General features: G+C 48.4%; 1 protein-coding gene across 5 annotated transcripts in view; it reads left to right on the top strand.

Moving 5' to 3' along the window:
• PRG4 (proteoglycan 4) overlaps positions 1-23,368 on the top strand; it is a 331,309-nt gene that overhangs the window by 300,570 nt on the left and 7,371 nt on the right. For all 5 annotated transcript variants that reach the window (XM_085601683.1, XM_085601686.1, XM_085601685.1 and 2 more), the window contains 2 exons: positions 2,575-2,775; positions 9,939-10,064. In XM_085601683.1, the coding sequence (XP_085457809.1) occupies positions 2,575-2,775; positions 9,939-10,064 (327 nt within the window). The remainder of the gene's footprint in view (positions 1-2,574; positions 2,776-9,938; positions 10,065-23,368) is intronic.

Genomic DNA, 23,368 nt, shown 5'->3' with positions numbered 1-23,368 from the left:
TAAAGAAAGGACATAATGAAATGCAAGGCCGGAACAATGACAAGGAAAATGGATTAAATGTTTGCGTCTGTAGGAGAAAATCATCTATCAAACCACAGGGGGTCTACCAACCCAGCCCCAATCTCTGAAAAACAAAAGAAATGTGTTGGCTATAAACGTAGAATCAAAAGTACACTAACCTGAATGTCTAATTGGCTTTACAGTGATAAACTCTGAAAGAAAAATGGGGCACAGAAGGAGGTAATAGCTGGACCAAAAGGGAATCCACTGGCCCTTCAATAAGGGGGAGGGAGAAGCTTGCAGCAGCATTGGGAATAAGGAGTGCCTGGGGTATGATATGGAACATTAGAGTGTTTGGGCTGTGGTAGGGAGGTGCAGGGAGTCTGAAATGACCCAACGGCCTCATATGGAATGGAGTGACTAGAGATTAAACAAAGCCATGAACTCCAACACACCCCAGTTAAGGACATGGTAATGGATAGGACCGTGAGGTTCAATTATTTGAAAACCTTTAAAAAGGCCAGTGGGTTAATTCCCAAAGAAACTGTATTTCAAACTCAAGAGCTGCCTTCTAGGTACAACCATGCTATATGAAGCATCGGTCTCCGTGGTCTCACAACTGCATTCATGGAGCTCTGGAGCTGCAATGCCTCTGCTTTGTACCTGAGCCTCCTGCATACACGGGTACCCTGATAGAACCCGCAGTCCACCCTTCTACTTCCCGCAGAATCTGGGCAACTCGGATTCCCAGGCACAGAAGAAAAACACACTGCCTCTTAAACACGCCCCGTGCTGGCAGCGCAGATCAAGCTCACACCACTGGCAGGCTGACACAGTCATAGGAGTGAACCAGCGAATCTATCAGCAGCTGCAGCAAAGCATGCAGCCATCTTTGAATGGAAGTTATTCAAAACAAGCTCCCACTACTGTGTACTACAACTAACAGACAACTGTTAAAACCGAACAGAATTAGTGATGCGCAACAAAAGTAAATGCTAACGCCTCACTGCTGATGATTCAAACCTATATGTAGTTACTTAAGTTTTGCATGTGGCTGCAGGGAATATGAACAGGTGGGCACGATCTAAGCTACTGCCAAGGTGATGGTGGGCGGTCCGGCCAGCGCAGTAATATACACCTGTGAGACATGGCCGTGGGACAGAGGAAGCTAGGGCTGCGACTGCATCCCGGTCAAACTTCATGAAACCAACTTAGAGCAAAAGAGCCAGCATATAATGGGTCATGTGGGTGGAGTCAGGCTGGCAAAAGAGAGGCAGAAGAGGCCCCGGCATGGTCGGAGAGAGCGCGCAAGTGTCTCCAAACGTTTGAAGGCCAACAGGACAAAAAAGAAAGATCAAATCGAGAGTTTGTAGAGAAAATAAAATAGCAGAGAGGATCACGCGGAGGACCAGAGGCTGCAACAGTAGTGCAGAATGGATGAGGGGGGCAGGAGAGGCTAGCAGCTGAGGTGAGAGGGCAGAAGCTGAAGAAACATCGGTATGTCTCAAGTTGTTTCAGAGTTGGAATAACAGAGTGCACTGGACTGTGTGAGCAGACGAGGAAAAAGGATAAAATGGATAGAAAAGAAAAGTGAAATGTTAAGGGGGGGTGCTGGAAGAGACTATTTTACCTGAAAATGCTTTTGTTCAGTTGAATTGTTACAGTATATTTTTGTAAAGTTGTGTCAAAGATACAGTCACCTCAATACCGATCTTTTCTGAAATGAGTATTTCTGTGTGGGGAATCACTCCGCCTAGGCACTTGATTGAAAAAAAGTATATATTAGCTGTGCGAATAGTGCAAATAGAAGTCTTGTATCATTGAGCAGGCCACACGTCCTAAACGACTACATGTATATACCATACACAGTCTCGTGGAGGAGGCAGGGCTTTAGGTCTGGTTGGTGGGGGGAAGAAACAGACATGAGGGCCTGTGTTATTGAAAACAGGCGCCCGTGTTCTAGGACGCCCATGTTGTTAATTTAAAAACACATAAGATAAAGCGCTGCCATGCTGCTAAAAAAAACACAAGCGTTTCCAAGTGATGCAGCGCACATCCTGCCAAAAGTAAGAGAAACTCAATAAAGAAAATAGTGCTTACAGACTAATTAACACATACCGTGTAACAACCGAAGTAAAAGGCCCAGTAGCCATGGGAGGTTACAAATGAAGACAAGGTGGTACTAAGCAGGGACTAACAATCAGATTACTGAATCGAAAGTCTGCATTTACGAAGGACAAAGACAGAAGACAATGACAAATATGGGCAGGGATTGGGCGGGGCTTCTATTCCATACTCCAGTACAGCAAGTCTCGCAAAGCAGCGCATTTGTGCGGACTATAGGCTCGACCTAAAAAGCAGGAAAATTAAAGTTACAGGAAAGCCAACCAGTGGTCGGCAGCAAGACTTCTATGTTCTTCATAAGGCTACAATATGTCTTCAGAAACCAGCCAGCTGTGCTGCCTTTTAGGCTTGACCTAAAAAGCAGCACTCGGTTCAAATTACACAGCTCATGTACAAGTATTTCTCTACAAATAGACCAGATTATATAATCAGGATATTTTATATCTCCAGGTGGGACAGTTCAGCAATACACTTACAAGCAAGAACCCACAAAGAAATGCGAGAGAACAACACGCCCGAAGCTGCACTACCCAGTTTACACCCACAGAAATCAGAATGGGAGATATCGTACTGTCCGCGACCTTTATACAAGAAGAATAGTGGAAAAGCGAGTATACACCAACGTACGAAATAGATATATTGTTCAACCAGGTAAAGTTATACATTTTTCATTAATCATCAACAAATTGGGGGGGGGGGGGGTGGGGGGGTGGAGGTGGTACTTTACTTATTGGTAGACCAGTATTAAATCAATGAAAGTGGCTCTAAAACGTTTCTGCTTAGGTGTTGCATAAAAGATTTGTTTTTTAACTGAGGTTACATTAATCTGTCAATTTTCCAAGCCTTCTTTTCTTTATTAATATAAGAGGATGAAACCTGTGTGTCAATCTGTGTTCAATGGAGCAGTAAATGGTGGGTGAAATGCATGCAGATACATTTTAAACTGTGGGACCGATTCTCAAAAGCATTTATAAGTACAGGAAGTAGTTACGCAAGAGTACTCTTAAAAGTACTTCTAAATGCCTTTCTGAATAGGCCCTAAAATGTGCAACTCCCTATTGGTAAACGTACAAGGAGGGTACAGAGCTTTCTGTTTCTACAAATTACCTATGAATATTCCCTGAGCTTTCCCATTGTAGATGTTTTGAGGCCATTTGATAAAGGGTCTTAAGAGTACGTAAAAGACTGCTACAGTAGTCAGGGCTTTAAGTGTGATGAAAAAACTTGGGGGGGGGGGTGGTCTCTCAAAGGGTAATGGCCAATGTAATTAAGGGAGTGGCTTAAAAACACGTAAGATACAAATCTGTGCTTAGAATAGTGTGCCGCCCGACTGGTATTTTGTTGCTTCTGTCATTGCATCCAGATGTATAATACAAGTAGCATTACACCTACAATAAGTCAGGACTGTTGACTTTGTCAATGGTTATTAGTTGGAAAAGATAAATATGCAACAACTTCGGCTTTGTTGTATATAATATTGAAAATGCTTCAGTTCTGACATGATGAGACTGTGAAAGAACTATAATGAGTCTCGTTGAAGTTACATCAAAGGCAGTGAAGCGTGGCACTACTACAGAGTTAAGATTTTTTTCCACACTGGTGGTGAGGGCAAAAATGGAGAGCCCGATAGGGACCAGTCCCAGCATCTACTTTTTAGAACTGCTGAGCACCGGCAGGACCCAGCCCACTTTAAGCCCGGACAGTAGTACTACTTTACGTACTTTGAAATGTCTTTATAAAAAGGCCTCTGTGGCTTCCTTGCCAAATAGAACTCATTTTGCATCCTGATATCTTTGTTCCTGCCTCCAACACTAATCCACCCCCCCTCAACCTCTCCCTGTGCATTGGAGTTTAGGCTAGAACGGAAAGATTATGCCCTTCCTCCAGCATTTTCTGTACAGCACACAAACCCTCCATTTCAGATGACATAAAAGACATACTTTGCTATCTTAAAACTAGTGGCTTGTTTAATGTGATTGCAATGCAGTGAACATTGTCTCACGAGTGGAAACCCTGCTACTTTGTACTCTTTCCTGTGGGTTTATAAATCCAGCTTTGCCGTAATAGTTTTAAAACTTTCTAAATCCACACCCAAAACAGATCTCAAAGGTTTTCTACTTGTCCATTCTTGGATAAGTGACCGGCTCGAAGCCAACCTGCAACAGTCCTATAGCTCCTGTCAAGGCGAAAAAATGGGGCTTCTTTTTATTTCATTTCCCAAAAAACAAAGGTAAATTGCTTTACTGAAAAGAATATTGGATAAAACCAGTGTTAAAGTCTGCCTTTATTTATAGATATGTCACAGAAATTGAGAGTATAAGGGCACAGACATCTTCATTAAGTCTGTCTATTTTAAAACCTACAGACCAAGCCTAGTACCCAAATCATATAGTGCTTTGTGAGTCATATTTTTAAGTCTGGCTTGACAGTTTAGCTGTCACAGAATGGGTTTTAACTCAATCACCTAGAGTAATGCTCTCTCACCTCTTGCTATAAGGGGTAGCTCCTCCGTAAAGGCGGAGGAGCGTCGCCTCACTGGTCAGTCAGCGAAAAATAAAGTGATAAAACAATATCGTAATTTGGTTTCCGCTAACTGACTGAGCAGGGGAGTATTGAGTGGGGGCGGAGCTGGACTATGGCAAGGAGGAGGAGTGATGGGCTCTGTAAAGTGTGCATGTCAATTTGGCCGGCCGTCTTAGGTTGGCCAGACAAACATGCACACTTAGGTTTCCCCAACCCAGCTGCGTTGACAGCCGGGTTGAGAAATGGCACAGGCTCCCTGTGCCTGAGCGAGCGTCAGACCAGCCCGCTCAGTTCAATCCCCACATTGCTCTCATGCTTGGTATAGCATGAGAGAATCGTCTGGATTGGGTGGGGAGCCTGTGCTTTGTGCCCCAGTGACTACCGGGAAGAGAGAAGTATCAAGGCTACCGGCAGCTCCAGAGTCAGCGGCAGGACAGGAAAGGTTTTTTTTTTTTTTATTATTCCCCTAATCCCCTATCCCTCCCACCCACCACTTTAGTTTTACAGCCGCCACCACTGTTGCTATTTACTGTTTGGTGTATCATTCGGCTTCCTGTTGACTGCTTAGACTGTAAAAGAATTACTAATTCAAATTTCAAAAGTAATACCATGCCTAGGATGGCAGAATGCCCCTGTCATTTTGGATTGGCGTGGATAGCACTTGCTTATCCTATGTTTAAAGTATTGTTAAAAAATAGCAAATGGCTTTGGCATTTTTTCTAGCAACTGCATGGATAGCATTGGGCTTATCCTATGCTTGAAACGTCTACTAGAAAAAACAGACAGTTGATGTGACCAGAGTGTTGGTGGAGTTGTAGAGGCGCTTCATATAAAAGAGCAGCTCTTCACCTAAATATCAGAAACTACCTAGAGTTCCCTTTTCTATAATTGATGAGGCACTCTAAGCCTGCACGGTCATGGTTTATATATATATATAGATATATATAAAACTTACTGGCCGCTGCCAGTAGGTAGTTATAGTTAGGACCTAGTTTCCATAGGAAAAGCATTTTTTGTTTTGCTAATAACTTTGGCGCCGTTTGACAAATTTTCAAAACTGTGGTTCCACTAACAGCAATGCTGTGATTGGCTGGCCGTAACCAGAGAAAAGTTGCAGCTGCCATTTTGTCAATCAGGACACGGTTCCCTAGGGAGTGAGTGGGGCAATATTGTGGCAGAGCTGCTTATTTGTTTTAAGCTATATTGACAGCGTATGACTGAAGGGCTGGCTTAACTTAGCCCACTGGGGTGCCATAGGCCAAATGTGTATACCTATTAGGATCGCACAATTGCATGCACCAATGGAGTCATATATATTGACTTGCACAAGCTTGGAAAATTATGTTTTATGACTAAGCAATATCAATGGATCGTTGTAACACAGACATGAGTGCTCCATTCTCGGATTTAAAAACATCTTACTTTATCTCTGCTTAAGATTTGTAGCAGATCACGTGATTATTTAAGTTCGGCAAAAAGACAATTTGTAATGAGACACAGGCAGGTTCCCTATCGAAACGCGTCATGCAACTAATGATGCAGCAATAAACGGATTTGCAAAAACACACGCTTGGAGTATCATTTCCTCTTATACCATAAGAAGCAGCGTGAATTTAGTGGGCGCAGAGGGGTGAGATGCCCATTAGTGGCAACCTCAATGATCAGGTAGCGGTCCGGCAACCACCACACAGAGAGGATATGTGTGCGTGTATATGTACATATATATATATATATATTTTTTTTTTACTGCTAAAACCAAATGTTAAAGTCATTTTATAGTTCGGTGAATATGTCAGTGATAAACGTTAATGTTTTTAACTAAAAACAAAAACACAGACATTACCCTTCTAACTATAACTTGTTTACCCGCCATGCACTGCTTATGACCTCACATATTAGAGCATTCATTACATGTTTCATGACATCATTTAAGACATCACTTATTCAATCAGCCAGACTTATTTTGCACCCATTGCTCTATAAACCAGTATAATAGCTAAGAATACTACGAAGCATCATTAATGCCATCACAGATACAGCTCCCTTAGATGTAGAAAGCATGTGTTATGTGCAATAATGACCCTATACCATACACTTCACGGGTAGCCTAGTTCTCATTAGCAATGAAACAGGTATATGGGATACCCTCATTGCACACGGTGTTCAAATTTATGCAACTGTTTAGAGAAAACCAAGTTCCTGAAAATACTCAATGTATGTTCTAAAATTGATGCCCTACTATGGACAGCTTTTATCTGTATCAAACCCCTGACAGCCACCAAACCTACACTGAGAAATGAATTGTACATGAGTAGAACACAGGGTACTGTAAAGAGTGTTCACTCTATGGAGAGAGTTTACTAAGAACAGTGTATACTCTATGCAACCCTTGGCAAAAAAAGACACTATTCATTTAAAATAACCAAGGTCTGAAAGTGCTAAAGATCATACTGCCTACAGCCCTCACACTGTGGTGAAAACTTTACAGATAGCCCATCTTCTGAAGCAAAAGAAGCACATATACATAGATTAGTACCTGGTGGACACAGTCTTCTGTGTTAAGTAGAAATTGGCATGCTGAGATGGTTTTGTCTAATAACACAAGGCTGCATATATTACTTAGCAGATAGTACGTAGAATCTTTGCCCCGTTGCAAACTTTTTCTTCAGAGCCAAAAAACTTGTGTGGAACATGCTGAACACAAGTTGTCAATTGTCACTTGCACACAGGGTTGGTTACTCGTCAATGCAAATGTTTATAACGTGTTCAATACCTCGGCACATGTATGATATATTATGAGCACATGCGTTTTGTGAACACTTACAGCCATTAGCTGGACAGTCTGTACAAAATTAGGTAGACAAGTACTATGGTAGTTATCAGTCTCTATGTGACCTATAAAACAAACACACTCATTGGATGATTTCATCAATGTTATTTGAGATGTCATGAGTGATGTCATAAATTATGTCATAGAACGTCACGAGTGATGTTATATGCAAGGTCATAAGCAGTGGTTGGCTGCGGCGCAAGTTATAGTTAGTTCTGCTAACTATAACTGGTGTATTTCTGTGTTTTGTTTAAGTTTAAAATGTTGATGTTATCACTGACATTCACCTAACTATAATGTTACAATAACCTCTTGTTTTTCCCCCGACAATTTCTAAAAAATATTTAACAAAAACAGATGTTTTTATTAGACGTAACTATAAAATTTCTTAACCCTTTTTGTAGCGAACGGCCTTTAAGCATGCACTGCAGGGGGCTGGCTACAGAGAGTGGCCGGTGGCCAGGCCGTGGAACCAACCCACCCGTAGGTAGCCAACCCCTCACACTGCGCACGTTTCGTCACTTGCAGTGTTGGGTTGGCCGGGCCGGGCCTGGGCAAGGAGAGTAAGCACCCCTAAGCCGAAGATTCAGGTTAGGTAGATCAAGATTTCCTAAACGGTCTAAGTAAAGTAAGCTTCCCTATATCTTGAAGCGGACACTAGACAGAGCAAATTTCTGTGAACCACAGGTGCAGAACATGCAGAGTTAGCTTTTCTAAACCATAGGTGCAGCACAGTAGGACATCCATCTTTAAACTGCACATATAAAAGCAAGCTCCCCCTACACCCTTCCCTAAACCACAGCACAAGATGGGCAGAGCTAGTTTCTCGGATCTGCTTGTGTTGGAAATACAGCGCAAGTTTTTCTGAACTGTACGTCCTGGGCAGGTGAAGCAAGCTTCCCTTAACAGTAAATGCAGGAAAACCAGAGTATGCTTTTCTAAAATGTAGGTGTAGTACAGGCAAAGCAAGCTTCATTAAATTCTATACCATGTAGTTTAGGCATCTGTAAACCGCACACACAATAGGAAGAGCCATATATACCCGGGTGTTAGCTGTAGTGAACGCTTTCATGAACCACAGGTACAGAACAAGTCTCCATGAATGGCACACAGAAGACAGCACAGCTTCTTTAAATGGGATCGAAGTGTCAGGGAGAAACACGTTGCTAAACCCGGCATGCAGGACAGACCGAGCAGGCTGCTCTAGCTCGATGTCAGCCTTGTATTTTGACTGCACAGTGGTTGAAATGAGCAGTCATCAAGGCCAAATACAAGGAGGCGCTGTAAATGTTGGTACACAGTGTTGACAGGTTTGACACTCCAGTAACCTTTGACCCCCGCTCAACCCAATTCAGATGTGGGGAACACTGGTTGCAATAGGAGCTGGGTAGCAATAGAAGCTGCCAGACTCGTTCATATGTCAGCAGCGTGCAGCGCCATAGATTAATATCAGTTATTTGGAAACTCTTGGAGACACTTATTTCGATGGATTGTCCTTTCTAATAGTCAGCAACTTGGTCTCTCATTCACTTGACTATCTCAAGTCCCTGCTTTTGATCCAGTGGCTTTCCCGACTACTCTTATGTGTCCCCGCCCCCCGGGAGTACAGTGATCCTCTGCCGTCAGACCTTGCACTGTAGTGTATGAGGAACTATTTTTTGTCTGCATATATTCTTCTAACTCCTTTCCCACCCCTACTCTCTATTAAAAAATAGCTTCCATGAGCCCCTGCGTGCCCCTACAGACATCTCATACTCTCTGTCACTCTTTTGTAAGAAGGCTAAAAAGTTTTTTTTAACCATCAGAAGATGTCTGCCCAGGTGTGAGTACGTGTACACATCCATGTGAGACAGCCATCTTAGAACAGTTTCTCATATACTTTACGAAAAGTCATTTAAGGGTGGCTGCCTTGTCAGTATATGGGGCAGTCAACTTTAAATGAATTTTCTTAAAGAGTATGAGAAACGATCCAACAATGGCCACTAAATATGCATTCAGGGTTGTCAATCTAGAATGATTTTTCTTTTGCCGGAAGAAAAAACTATTGAAAGATGGTTACTGCTCATGTGTGTGCACTCACATTGACCATTTTGAAATAATAGTTTTCCTTTCTTGGAAAGAAAAAAAAAATACATAAAGATGGCCATCAGCCTACACATGAAAGCTGGCCATCTAAGGAAAAGAAACTAGCGCTGAAACCAATAGACTTCAGGGGCAAGACCTGTTGGCATTGTCAGTGCTCGTTCATTTTAGAACCCATTTTATGGAGACATTGTCACCTCATCTCTTTCCAAAACAGCCAATATTCAGTCCTTCCTTAAAGTATCACAGCTTGCCTCAAAGTAACTTGCCTTATGTCTCGGGTGATCTGAACTGGGAGAGGCGCTCTGACCTGCAGTGGTTTGTCCACTTTAATTAATATATTACCTGACCCTCCTAAATCATGTTTTATTTTCAACAGGTGTTTTACATGCAGAGGTTTCGGTCCGTGAATCCTGGAGAGGGATTCCGAACAACATCATTTCCGCAGTGTCGCTACCAAATCCGCAGAAGCCAGATGGATACGATTATTTCGCCTTTTCGAAAGGTAAGCGGAGATTGGTGTAGGAAAGATTAGTCTAATATACAAAACCTACCATGCCTGTTAAGATATTTTATTGTCCAAACTTCGTGTGGGGATGTTAGATTGAAACTGATGTTATTGCAGAAACAACAGCAATGTACCGGTTATTAACAACCATTACAAATCACAACATTGCAAATAAGGCACTTTGAGACTACAAAGAAATGGGTAGAGGTCAACATTCCAAACCGGGGAAAAGTACTTTTTTGACAGTGGTTCGATAGGTAGGGTGCTTTGTAATGTTAACGCCTTAAATGTGGTGAGTGTTCTACAACACAGTGCCTGCCACCCAGAATCTAAAGACCAAGTTACTTATCTTTGGTAGAGCCTTCACTGGTGGATAATCTATCTAACCGCAGATTCCTCACCTTTAGAACATACCCCAGTCGCCAGACTGGATCTGGAGATTTTGTGCAGTAGGGCTCGTCGTGCCACTATGTAGCGTCATGCAGCTCTGCGCTGACTCCTTACTGCCCCGGAAGGGACGGAACATAGACGCATATAACAGCCACCCCTGCATGCTGACAGTGTCTTATCTTTTCCCTATCTACACCCGCAGACGTGTAGCATTAACAATTGTTAACGTGTTTGAATACTAATTTGGGACTTTAGTTGTTACAAAGAAGCAGCTACAGAGACCAGGGAGGAGTGATGGCAGTGAGGAATCTGTGGTTAGAAAGTGTGTTGCAGAAGGTAAAAACTTCTTCTGATGGATACTTCTCGCCACAGATTCCTCACCTCAGAATAAATACCAAAGCAGTATCTCTTCAAGGTGGAAGAACTGGGAAATGGGCTTAGACCAAAAAGTCTAGCAGAACTGACCATGTTAAGTAACCTTCCTGCCAGACGTGGCTTCTTTGTGAACATATGCACTGGCGCCCACGTCGCAGCCTAGCAGACATCAAGGACAGGCACCCCTCATGCTAAAGCAGTATCAGTGGCCTTGGGGCAATGGGCTCTCAGACATTCTGGGGAGCTGCTTCATGACCAGGGCATAGCAGATTCTGCAGAGGACTATCCACATCTACAAAGTGCTCTTCTGCATATCAGTCCCTTCCTTTGCTCCAGAGAATCCCACAAAAAGTCCATCATCTACTCCATTGTGCTTAGTACGATCTATGTAAATGTTTAAAGCCCAGTTGGGGTCCAACTGATGGAGCCTCTCCTCTTTCAAGGGGTGAGGAGGAGCAAAAACACTGGTACAGTGATGGATTGCCCAATGTGGAAGGGAGTCACAACTTTTCAGAAAAAGGCCACCTGAGTCCTTTGTGAAAAATATGGTGTAGCACTGTTGCACGGATTGTCTACAATTCACTCATGCGACAAGCCGACAATCACAACGAGCAAGAAAGTCTAAGTCAAGAGAGACAGCAAGCAGCTATGCATAAGCTCAAAAAGCATACACATGAGGAATGTTAAAACCAAATTGAGGTACTATTGTGGCATCACAAACAGTTTAAGAGGGGAACATGTGTCAAACATTGAAGAAACCACATAACCGGTGATTTAATTAAAAACGACTTGTCTGACAAACATAGAAAGGCCAATAAATAACCTTTTACAGTGTCCACCGTAAAACCCTGCTGGCCTGAAGACAAAATAAACAAAAGGATGGCCAACAGCATTACCTGCAGGGGGGTCAGTGTGCCGGGCACCACACCAGTTTACAAATCTGTCCCAGTGTTGACAGATTTAGTGGAATGGGCTTTGACACCTACCGCCTCAGGTGGCAGATCGAAAGCAGTTAACTGACGCTCAATCTTCACACAGAGGTGTAAGTTGTGCAGATTCTACTAGAGATCTCTGCCCTGCTGCTGGGACAGGAGATTCTCCTGTAGTCTGGGCCTGATCACAAGACAGATGCTCATGGTTCAGGATCTCCGGGTGCACACTCCTGGCCCAACCCAGAGCCACAAGGATGATTTGGGCACAGACATTCTTGATCTACAGAACTCTAGGCAGGAGAAACAGTGGTTGGAAGGTGTAGAGGAGCCCTTTGTTTCATTCCATTTGGAACGCATCCCCTAACAAGTGTTCTTGCAGAAACTCCAACGAGCATATTCTTGACACTGTGGGTTAGACATAGCTGAAAAGATATACCAAAGAATGGCCGCCATTGGTGGAAGATGATCTGTGCCATCTCAGGATGCAGACGCCACTCATAATCTGGCATGCGACGTTTGCTGAGTTAATCCACTCTGGCATTTAGTGACCCTTGCTAGGTGGTTGGCTACCAGAAAGATGCCCTGGTGCTCTAGCTGCCTCCAGAGGTGCAAACACTTCTGGCACAGGACCTAAGACCCTCATCCCGCCCTACTTGTTGCAGTACCATATGGTGGTGGTGCTGTCCACAAGAACCTGACCAAATGTGAGCATTGGGAATTTGTATGAGTATGAAAGAAAAGATAGTGCTCCGACTACTTGTACAATTGGCAAGACCCATCTGTCAGACGTGATAGATTGCCAACGAAGGAGGAAGTGCCATATCCTGCCTCCCACTGGAAGGGCATGCACCACAAAGGCGAAACTAAAGTGCTCTGTTGGCTGTTGTAGCAGGTGTGAGAAGTTGGCCTGATGTATGATGTCACTAGTTATAGTGTACACCTTATATCAGTCCAAATACCCTTATGGTGATTGGTTGTAAAGTCAACCTTATAGACCAGCTATCCTAGTGGTAGCATGGACAAGAGCAGTCTTAGGCTAAACTCTGAATGGCATGTGAAGCCAGCTGTGATACCATATATAATCCCTTGAATACCAAATGAAAGGACACCACAACAGATATATATATAAAATAAAGTGTATTTATTCTAAGCAAACCCTCAGCACTCTTTATGAGATTAGAGGTAAGTACAACACAGTCTTATTAATGCATACAGTAAGTCACACAGGTAAGTAATACAGTTAGGCCCTAGGGGCCACGCAAACCATATACTAAGTAAGTGGTATAAGAACCACTGTCACGGAAATAGAATAGGCCTAGGGAATCGCTGGGGCTACACTACACTAGCGTTAGTTAGGAAGTGGGAGGCCCACGGGATTCGTGTGCAGAGTGGAAACACTCACGCGTAAAAGTCAATAGCAATAGTACAGTTTAGAAAACGGTAGATTTAGGACACTTCCGGAGTAGCTAGGAAGTTGAGACTTGAAAACTAGACACTAGGATAGTCACTATCCTGATGAGCGCCGGAGTACCCAAGTTACCTAGCCCACAGGCTGCGGGTGCATAGGGGTGAAGATGCGTCGTTTTCGTCGTCGACTCCTATGGATGCCTGAAGAAAGATGCTGACAGGCAGTCAGTGAAGAGTGTCCGGTGGATCCCAAGGCTGGGATCAAGAAGAGAAGAAACCTGCAAGCAGAAGGGACAGAGTCAAGGTCACTAGCCAGTGACCACGTGGAACCAGGAAGGAACCAGGCGATGTCGTGAAGAGTTGCAGGTGAAGGTGAAGCTTGTCGCTGCAGCCAGGAGGACCAGGAAGCGTCGAGGACGACCAGGACCAGGAGGCGAGCTGTCCCACGAAGGCTCTTGCTGTCGGCGGCGTCGAAGTTGGACTAGGACTCACCAAGCCTTGGCAAGCGGAACCCACGAAGAACAAAGGACTTGCTTCTGGTGCAGACCAGGAAGGTCTGGGGTGCTTCTTCTTTGCAGAGAAGCGGGAGCCAGTCTGGAGGAGCCAAACCAGCGCAGAAGATTTCAGGGTGCGTCGTCACAGAGGCCACTAGCCAGCGGGCAAGCAACCGGACAGACGCGGCAAGCAGGAAAATGCTGAAGGGCCCCACGCAGGACTTGTGGAGTGTGGGGGGCTGATCTTCGAGGGTACCTCAGAAGCTGCGCTGTAAGTTACTAGCCACTTTTCCCAGGTAGCCGGTCCCACGTCGCTCGTCGCCTCCACGGATCTCAGCTCTGCTGCAGATGTGGATGAGGGTCGGAGAAGTCTGGAAGTCAAGGCTCTGGTCGGGCTCTGCAGTCGGTTCCTCGTAGAACGGTCGCAAAGCAAAGGGTAGTCTCTTGATGGTGCCTGTTTGCACAGGGTAGCCACTCCTTGGCTACAAGGGAGATTCTTCAGTCTTCTTCTTTCGTCGAATGTCGAAGGTCCAGAGTTTCTGTTCAGTTTTGCAGGTTCAGGATAATCTAAAGTCTTGAGGCCCAACTCCCACTCTTATACTAATCTGGGGGGCTGGGATACCTGCTAGGTCACGCCTTATGGGTGGGACCTGGGAGGGGGTGGTTACACCCACTTCCCTTTGTCCAGTTTCGCGCCAGAGCTGGGGCTGGAGTGCCCCAGCGCCGGTTTGAACTGGACTATGCAAGGAACACCTTGTGTGCCCCAGGCATGTCTCATTCCTTTCAGCCCACCCTGCCCCACTACACTAAAGGCTGTCTGGGGAGGTGCTAGCACCTCCCCAAGCAGGAAACCTATTGTCCAGGCCTCCCTGGCTGGGATCACTCCCAGCTGCAGGAGGTCAGACTTGTGTCGTGGCAGCAGCATCCATTTTGTGATGCTGAGGCTTTGGTCAGAGGCGAACAGTTGAAGTATGATTTTAACATGTCTTTCCCTCTAGAAGGGGGGAATAATATTCTCATGTCCAGAAATGGCATGGGGGTATTATTCCCTAGTGTTAGACACCTTACACGACATGTTTTGATAAAGCCAAACCATAGTTACCATAACCGTCTAAGATTATAAGGCACTTTAAGAGTATATGGTAGGCTATATCATAGAACAGCTATAAGGACAAGGTTCCGAAAGCTGCAGACAGGCTCAGCTCATGCTAGATCACCATCTCACATGTTACCAAGCACTCTGCCTCCAGGATTGTCAAGGCCTGCCATAGGAGTGACTGATAGGTACACATGTGTCTATATGTAAGTTAGGTATAGGAATGCTACACCTAAGCAAGGGGTGATTACACGACCTTGCCCCAGCTGAGTGATCAGCCAGTTGTGTCAAAATGGAAGGCCAGGCCAGGGGTGGCATAATACATGCTGCAGCCCCTGGTAGGCCTAGGGTACACCTATGCCCTGGGTACCTAGGGTACACTATACAGGGGCCAATAAGGTGATCCTATCCAGATGGGTTATGCACCTAAAGTACATAGTATTAATTTAGAGAGAGAACAGCAGGGCTGTGGGTCTGATTAGCAGGCCCACAGCCACATCTAAGTCGAAAACCAGTAAAGCAAAAGCAAAAAGTGGGGGTGAACATAGAAAGCAGACCCTACTCTCCTACAGCAGGGAAAGAGGAGTTAAAGGACTGATGACCGCACTGGCATACATTTTGTCTTTTGCATCACTCAATGTGAAGGCTGTCTCTGCTTACCCCATCCCTTTGGAATAGCCCCTACATTTTCTGAACTAGTTTGGAAATTGTTTAGCAGAGGCCAACACCCCCAAGGAACGTATTGCAGCTCTGCTGTCTTCAAAGCATTCTAAAGCTAGGTCAGCCTTCTCTCCAAAGAGGCAAGACCTATCAAAAGGCACATCTATTTGCCTAAGTTTGAACATTTCCAGAAATCCCAGCCGGCTTCAAGGAAGACCTACAAAGAGCAACACATGTACTGAGCGCCCTGCTGAGACAATCTGAGGAATACAGACCAGCGCAGACAACATGCCTGGCCTCACCCTGCTCACCATGTATCCTTCGAGTCAGAGAGGCCCCAAGGTACTCTGGAACAGTCAGCATGATCTCACTGGTCCTGTCCCAAAGGCTGTGTGTGTATCAGCCCAATAGACAGGCCGAGTTTACAGATCCTAGTGCCAAAGTGGGAGAGGAAAACGTGTTTGCTGTACGAAATTGGATTATTTGGGGTGGGTGACTACCTGCCTCAAGGAACAGTCACAGCCATTCTCAGGGTGAACCCTCAAAGTCACTAACTAATCTGAGCTTAATATTCTGGTGGCTATGGCACAGAGCAGAACAGGCTTAACTTGGAGCAACGTGTAAAGTATTTATGCAGTACCAAAACAGCAACAGTCAAAATGCAAAATAATAAAAATACCTAAGTAAATTACGAAATAAAGTAAAATGTAATAAACAAATGACAAAAATCCAATTGCAGAACCAGATATATACATTTTTAAAGTTTTAAGTAGGAATGGTGTCAAGAAGCATAAACGGACAGTGATAAACAATGTTTGCAGTAGACCAGGATCTAGGCACAATTTGACGTGGACTGTGATAGAGCGCGTGTTAGATACACCAACCAGGTTTGTTATAGTCAAGAAGTTACCTTCTGACCTACTCCTTTAAGTCCCAAACCATCAAAGGAGTACACTTCTAAAGCACCCCAGGACTGCAGGGGAGGCACTTGGAGACTATCAGCGTGTCAGGTCAACAGCAGGGTACAGTCCATGTCCAGTTGCTGCTGTTCTGGGCAAATGCAAGAAAATTACTCTTATAGTAAGGTGCAGGTCAGCCAGAAGACCCTTGGAGCCCACTTCTTTGTCCTGGGTTCAAGAGGGAGCAGGCCCAGTCCTTCAGAGATTCTCTCAGGTCGCAGAGAGTAGGCTCAGTCCACTGCTGACTTTCCTAAGGTCCAGAAGTGTTCTGAAGTGGTTGTCTAAAGGCGCCACATTTAGGCCTGGCACAAGCTTGTGGGTGGGAATTACTCATGGGCAAGCCATAACCATTGGGGTAAAAGTTACTGGGACCAACATGAAGTGTGTGTGTGTACACTTTGGTAATTCTAGGGTCCTCCCACATCTCAATAAGAACAAGTTACTTACCTTCGGTAACGATGTATCTGTAAGAAACATTAGTTAGTTAGATTCCTCACCTTAGAATATCCCCAGGCGTCAGACTGGATCCGGAAGATTTTTCGTCAGCAATACCCCTTGCGCGTCGCTAGGCGTCGTCTGCGGCTCCGCGTCCGTCGTCGGCGTCGTGCGCCGGGATGTCGTCGGAGTACTTAGACGCCGCCCTCGCGCGCTGACGTCAGTTCTTGTACATAGCCTTCCGCGCCAGGAACGCAGAGCCATGCAAAGACAGACACTGGTGCCAAAAATAAAATCTAGGGGCCTGAAAGGACAACCTTAACCCTAGATGTCAGTTCGCAGAACGGGGAGGATGGGTGGGTCGGTGAGGAATCTAACTAACTAATGTTTCTTACAGATACATCGTTACCGAAGGTAAGTAACTTGTTCATCTGAAAGAAACACGTTAGTTAGATTCCTCACCTTAGAATAGATACCCAAGCAATACCATCCCCGGTGGTGGGTCTGCGAACCAAGATCACACCAGAAAGTCCTGGAGGACAGAACGGCCAAAGAAGCCATCCCTCCGGACTTGGCTGTCAAGGCAATAATGCCTGGCAAACGTGTGTAGCGAAGCCCACGTCGCCGCCTGACAGATGTCCTGCAAAGGGACTCCCCGTCCCAAGGCAGTAGTAGCCGCCGTGGCCCGAGTAGAATGGGCGCGCAGCCCAGCAGGAGGGTCCTTTTTAGCCAAGGAATAGCAAATTTTTATACACAAAACGACCCACCGAGAGATGGTCCGTTTGAGCACAGCTTTCCCCTTCTTAGCGCCCACGTACCCAACAAAAAGCTGGTCGTCCACCCGGAACTGTTTTGTGCGGTCCAGATAAAAGGAGAGCGCACGTTTTGGGTCCAGACGGTGGAGCCTCTCTTCCTCTTTGGAAGGATGCGGAGGCGGAAAGAAGGTGGGCAAGGTGACAGACTGCCCAAGGTGAAATGGAGTCACCACTTTAGGAAGAAAGGAGGGACGAGGCCGAAGGACAACCTTGTCCGGATGAACAGACAGAAAAGGAGGCTTTGAAGATAAAGCCTGGAGCTCACTCACCCGTCTAGCCGAGGTGATGGCTACCAGAAAAGCAGTCTTAAGAGTCAGAAGACGAAGAGGGCAATTGTGAAGAGGCTCGAAGGGAGCGCACATCAAGAATGTCAAGACCAGATTCAAGTCCCACTGAGGCATTACAAAAGGGACCGGAGGGAACGTGTGTGTAATGCCTTTGAGAAAGCGTGTAACCACAGGGGACTTGAAAAGAGAAGGCTGATCAGGAAGCCGCAAGAAGGCGGAGATGGCAGCAAGATAACCTTTCAGGGTGCCCAGGGCAGAGCCCTGCCGGGCCAGAGAAAGAAGAAAGAGGAGAACCTCAGAAAGAGGGGCGGAAAGGGGATCCACAGCCTTTGCTGTGCACCATGCCACAAATTTGTTCCACCGGCAGGCGTATACCGACTTTGTGGAGGGACGCCTGGCTGCCAGAATGATATCACAGACTTCAGGAGGCAAGTCAAATGGCATCAACTGCCGCCGCTCAATCTCCACGCATGGAGGTGGAGGCTGGACAGGTTCGGGTGGAGGACCGTCCCCTGCTGCTGCGACAGAAGATCCTCCCGAAGGGGCAGACGAATCGGGGGATCGGTCAACATACTGAGTAGCTCGGGATACCAGTATCTTCGTGCCCAATCCGGAGCCACCAAGATGACTTGGGCCCGGTCGTGCCTGATCTTCTTCAGCACTCTGGGCAGAAGTGGTATAGGCGGAAAGGCGTACAACAGACCGCAACTCCACTCGTGACGAAAAGCGTCGCCGAGCGAGTGCCGCCTTGGAAATTCCAACGCGCAGAACTGCTGACATTGCGCGTTCTCTTCGGTGGCGAATAGATCTAACCAAGGCTCTCCCCACTGCTGAAAGAGACCTTGCGCCACTTCGGAGTTCAGACGCCATTCGTGATCCATCATGCACCGGCGGCTGAGTTCGTCTGCTCTGGCGTTCAGAGAGCCCGCCAGATGTTGAACCACCAGGGTGACGCCCTGGTGTTCCAGCCATGTCCAGAGGCGCAGAGCCTCCTGACAAAGGGTCCACGACCCCACCCCGCCCTGTTTGTTGCAATACCACATGGCGGTGGTGTTGTCCGTGAAAACCTGCACGACACTTCCCCTGACAGAGGGAAGGAAGGCTTTCAGTGCAAGCCGGATCGCTCTCAACTCCAACAGGTTGATGTGGAGACGAGACTCCGCCGGAGACCAGAGGCCTCTGATCTCCGCCTCTCCCATATGGCCACCCCATCCCAGGAGGGACGCATCCGTCACTACGACATGCTCCGGTTGGGGAAGGGAGAGGCTCTTGCCCTTGACCCACTCGCGGTCCGTGAGCCACCACTGCAACTGTTGTGCAGTGCCCTCCGAGATCAAGACATGGTCGGACAGGTTGCCGTGATGCTGGGCCCACTGAAACTTCAGGTCCCACTGCAGAGCCCGCATGCGCCGCCTGGCGTGATGCACTAGTAGGATGCAGGAGGCCATCAGCCCCAGAAGCCGCAACACTAGCCTGACCGAAACCCGGGATAGAGGCCGAAAGATGGGAATCAGGGCCTGTATATCCCGGACCCGCTGTTCCGGTGGATGGACCCGGAACTTGCGCCGAATCGAGAACCGCCCTGATGAAGAGGAGCTTCTGAGAGGGACTCAGGTGTGACTTCGGCACGTTGATGGAAAACCCCAGCAAATGCAGGAGATCCGCCGTAGTCTGGAGGTGGGAGACGACTGCCTGGGGCGAGCCCGCCTTCAACAACCAGTCGTCGAGATAGGGGAAGACTGGAACCCCTGATCTGCGCAGATGAGCTGCGACCACCGCCATCACTTTCGTGAACACCCGAGGGGCACTGGTGAGGCCGAAGGGGAGCACGGTAAACTGAAAGTGCTCTTGGCCCACCGTGAACCGCAGGTAACGCCGGTGGGCCGGCAGGACGGGGATATGGAAATATGCGTCCTGTAAGTCCAACGCTACCATCCAGTCTCCAGGGTCTAGGGCAGCTAAAACCTGAGCCAACGTTAGCATCTTGAACCTTTCCTTTCGGAGGAAGGCATTGACATTCCGGAGGTCCAAGATAGGGCGTAGGCCCCCCTTGCCCTTCTTGGGAACCAGAAAGTAGTGGGAATAACAACCACGACCTACTTCTGGACTCGGAACGCGCTCGACGGCCCCCTTGGCCAAGAGAGCCGAAACTTCCTCGCGGAGAAGATTCAAATGATCCCCCGAGATACGGTGGTGCTGCGGTGGCATGGCTGGAGGGGTCGTCTCGAAGGGGAGGGAGTAGCCCCTTCGGACGATTTGCAGCACCCACCTGTCCGATGTTATGGACCGCCAGTGGAGCAGGTGATGGCGAACTCTGCCGCCCACTGGTGTGGTATGGGCCTGAAAGCTCGGACTAGGAGGGCTTTGAGGCGGATGCTGCCGGGGTGGAGGTGGGCTGACCACGTCGTCCTCCATTTCCGCCACGGCGGAAACCACGTCCGCGCGCAGGTTGGTTCTGCGGCTGGTGGCTTTGCGGACGCGAGGAGGCGCCCCTTCCTTGGCCACGAAAGGGGCGAAAAGCGGAGGTGTGCGCCCGCGGAGCCGAGAGGCCCAAGGACTTGGCCGTAGCCCGGGAGTCCTTGAAGCGGTTCAGCGCACTGTCCGCCTTCTCACCAAACAGGCGAGTGCCATCAAAGGGCATGTCCATGAGGGTGGACTGGACATCCCCGGAAAATGACGTGGACCGCATCCAGGCGTGGCGCCACCGTGGTGGAAATCGCCCGACCCAGCGAGTCCGTGGTGTCAAGCCCACAGCGTATGGCGTGCCGTGCTGCATCCCTCCCATCGGCCAAAGCCTGGTTAAGACGTGTCTGGACCTCCTCCAGACACAGGGGCAGCACGTCCTCCACCGTATCCCACAGAGAATGGGAATAACGGTCCAAGAGACAAGCGGTGTTTAAAGACCGCAGGCCCAAACTAAGGGACGAGAACAGTTTCTTGCCAAACTGCTCGAGTCTCTTGGAATCCCGGTCCGGCGGAGCGGTCGGGAAGGAGGATTGGGAGGTAGAGGCCTGGATAACCAGACTCTCGGGGGTGGGGTGTTGGGACAGGAAACTGGGGTCGCCCGGAGCAGGGCGGTGGCGCCTGGCGACGTTCCTATCCACAGGAGGAACTGTGGAGGGCTTGGACCAGGTGCCCTGCAGAACGTCAGTGAGGGCCTCATTGAACGGCAGCAGAGGCTCAGTGGAGCTTGCTGCGGATTGAAGCACCTCAGTGAGGATGTTAGTCCTCACAGCCACGGCAGGCAGCTCGAGCCCAAGGGCTGTGGCTGCCTTGCGCAGCACCACAGAAAATGCTGCACCCTCCTCCGAAGCCACAGTCGGAGGAGAAGTGAATCCAGTGTCTGGCGAGGTGTCCAGCCCACTGGCCTCCCCCAGTTCATCTGCCCAGTCCTGTGAAAGCTGTGACTGAACAGCCAGAGGGTCCTCGAACCCCTCCCAGTCGCCCCCGTCTTCCGATTCCTGATAGACAGGAGGAATGATCGGAGCCGGACTGTAGAGATGATAGGTCTCAAGCGGCGCCGGCCGCGGCGTCGGTCGACGCCGTTGCGGCGTCGGGTCCGGAATAGGGCTAAACTGGGTTTGGACGCCGTCCGGAGTCGGCGCCGAAGGCGTCGGCGGCGAAGGCGTCGGTGGTTCATTCGTCAGCGCCGGTGGAGGAGTGATTAGGTTAACCGGCGTCGACGGGGGCCCAGGCATGGGCCCCGCGGGAACCTGCGGCGTCGAGACCGGAGTCGTCGACGGTGCCGGGGCCGGAGCCGCCGGCAGGCAAGGTCGCCCAGTCGAGCCCGCGGGGCCCGAAGGCGCGCCAGCGGGCGTCGACGGCGGGGCCAGTCTCCTCATGGCCGAGAGGTAGGCACTGATCTCCGCCGACGTCGCGTTAGTCCCAGGGACCGGAGGGTGTGGGGACGAACGCAGCGCCTGCGGCTCCGCTGGAGCCGCGGGGGTGGAACCACCCTGACCCTCGGCCGAGTCGCGCGAGGGGAGTCCGAAGAGCGATGTCGCCTCTTGGACTTCTTAGAATGTTTGGACTTACCCGACGACTTGGAGCCGGACGATCGGTGGTGGCGTCGGCTAGGGCTCCGCGAGCGATCCTTGGACCTCCTCCTGGACCGGGATCGCGCACGACGCGGAGCCGAGTGGCGAAGCTCGAGAAGCTTGCGGGACCGCTCCCGCCTAGCCTTCGAAGTCAGGGCCTGGCAATCGGAGCACGACTCCGCGTCGTGGTCGGGGCCTAAACAGTAAAGGCACCGGCGGTGGTGATCGGTCACCGACATCACTCGATGGCAATCCTCGCAAGCCTTGAACCCAGGCATCCTACCGGCACCAGATGTCGACAGACAAGGATCAAAAATGATCAAAAAAGATTTAGTCAAAAAAGACTAAAAGGGGTAGCTCTCCCGGATCTGCGCTTACTGGCGCGGAAAAAAGAAGAACTGACGTCAGCGCGCGAGGGCGGCGTCTAAGTACTCCGACGACGTCATCCCGGCGCACGACGCCGACGACGGACGCGGAGCCGCAGACGACGCCTAGCGACGCGCAAGGGGTATTGCTGACGAAAAATCTTCCGGATCCAGTCTGACGCCTGGGGATATTCTAAGGTGAGGAATCTAACTAACGTGTTTCTTTCAGATATCAGCATTTATAACGCATGGCTAATCACCCGATAGGGCATCCAGGTGCTTGCAGGTCCCGGAGGCTTATTTGATCAGCCAAGTCTTGAGAGCCATTCGGAATTCTGAAAGTGAGGTGATGGTCCAGAGGTGCGTGGGGAGGCTCTGCTGTGATGTGGGAGAAGGTCCACTTCTGCTTCGGTATGGGCAAGTGAAAGGGAGGCAAAGCATAGTCTTCTTGATGGTAGGTGGAAGTTCAGGCGGTGGTTAATGTAGGCGGGTCCTTGGTTATGTTCAGCCTTGTGTGAGTGGGTCAGTATCTTGAATAGGAATCTCTTCTGTACGGGGAGCCAGTGTAGCTGCCCGAGATGGGTGTGATGTGGATTCGTCGAAGGAAGGCGGATGATGAGGCTGGCTGCGGCATTCTGTATGGTCTGAAGTCTCTCTGTAGCAGGTGCGCGGCGATTCCTACATAGAGGTCGTTGCCATAGTCCATTCGGCTGGTGATGAAGGACTGTGTCATGGTCGATATCGTTTGTAGGAGTAGCCACTTGAAGATTTTACATAGCATGTGTAGAGTGAGGAAGCAGGCGGAGGGGATGGCTTTGATCTGTGATTTCATGGTGAGCTTGTTGTCAATGATGATTGAGGTTTCTGGTGTGGTCGGAAGGAGGGGGTGCGGGTCCTAAGTCTGATGGCAACTAGGAGTCGTTCCATGTGTTGCTGCTGTTGCAAAAGATCAGTACTTCGTTTTCTGTGTTCAGCTGCAGGCAATTGATCTTCATCTAGTCGATGATGTTGGTCATGCATCTGAAGATGGTTCTAGTGGTGGTGGGTTG

This window comes from Triturus cristatus, chromosome 4_2, assembly GCF_964204655.1.
Source record: "Triturus cristatus chromosome 4_2, aTriCri1.1, whole genome shotgun sequence".
Lineage (NCBI taxonomy): Eukaryota > Metazoa > Chordata > Amphibia > Caudata > Salamandridae > Triturus > Triturus cristatus.
Note: the sequence above shows the minus strand (reverse complement) of the source record. Positions and strands in the feature narration are given on the sequence as shown.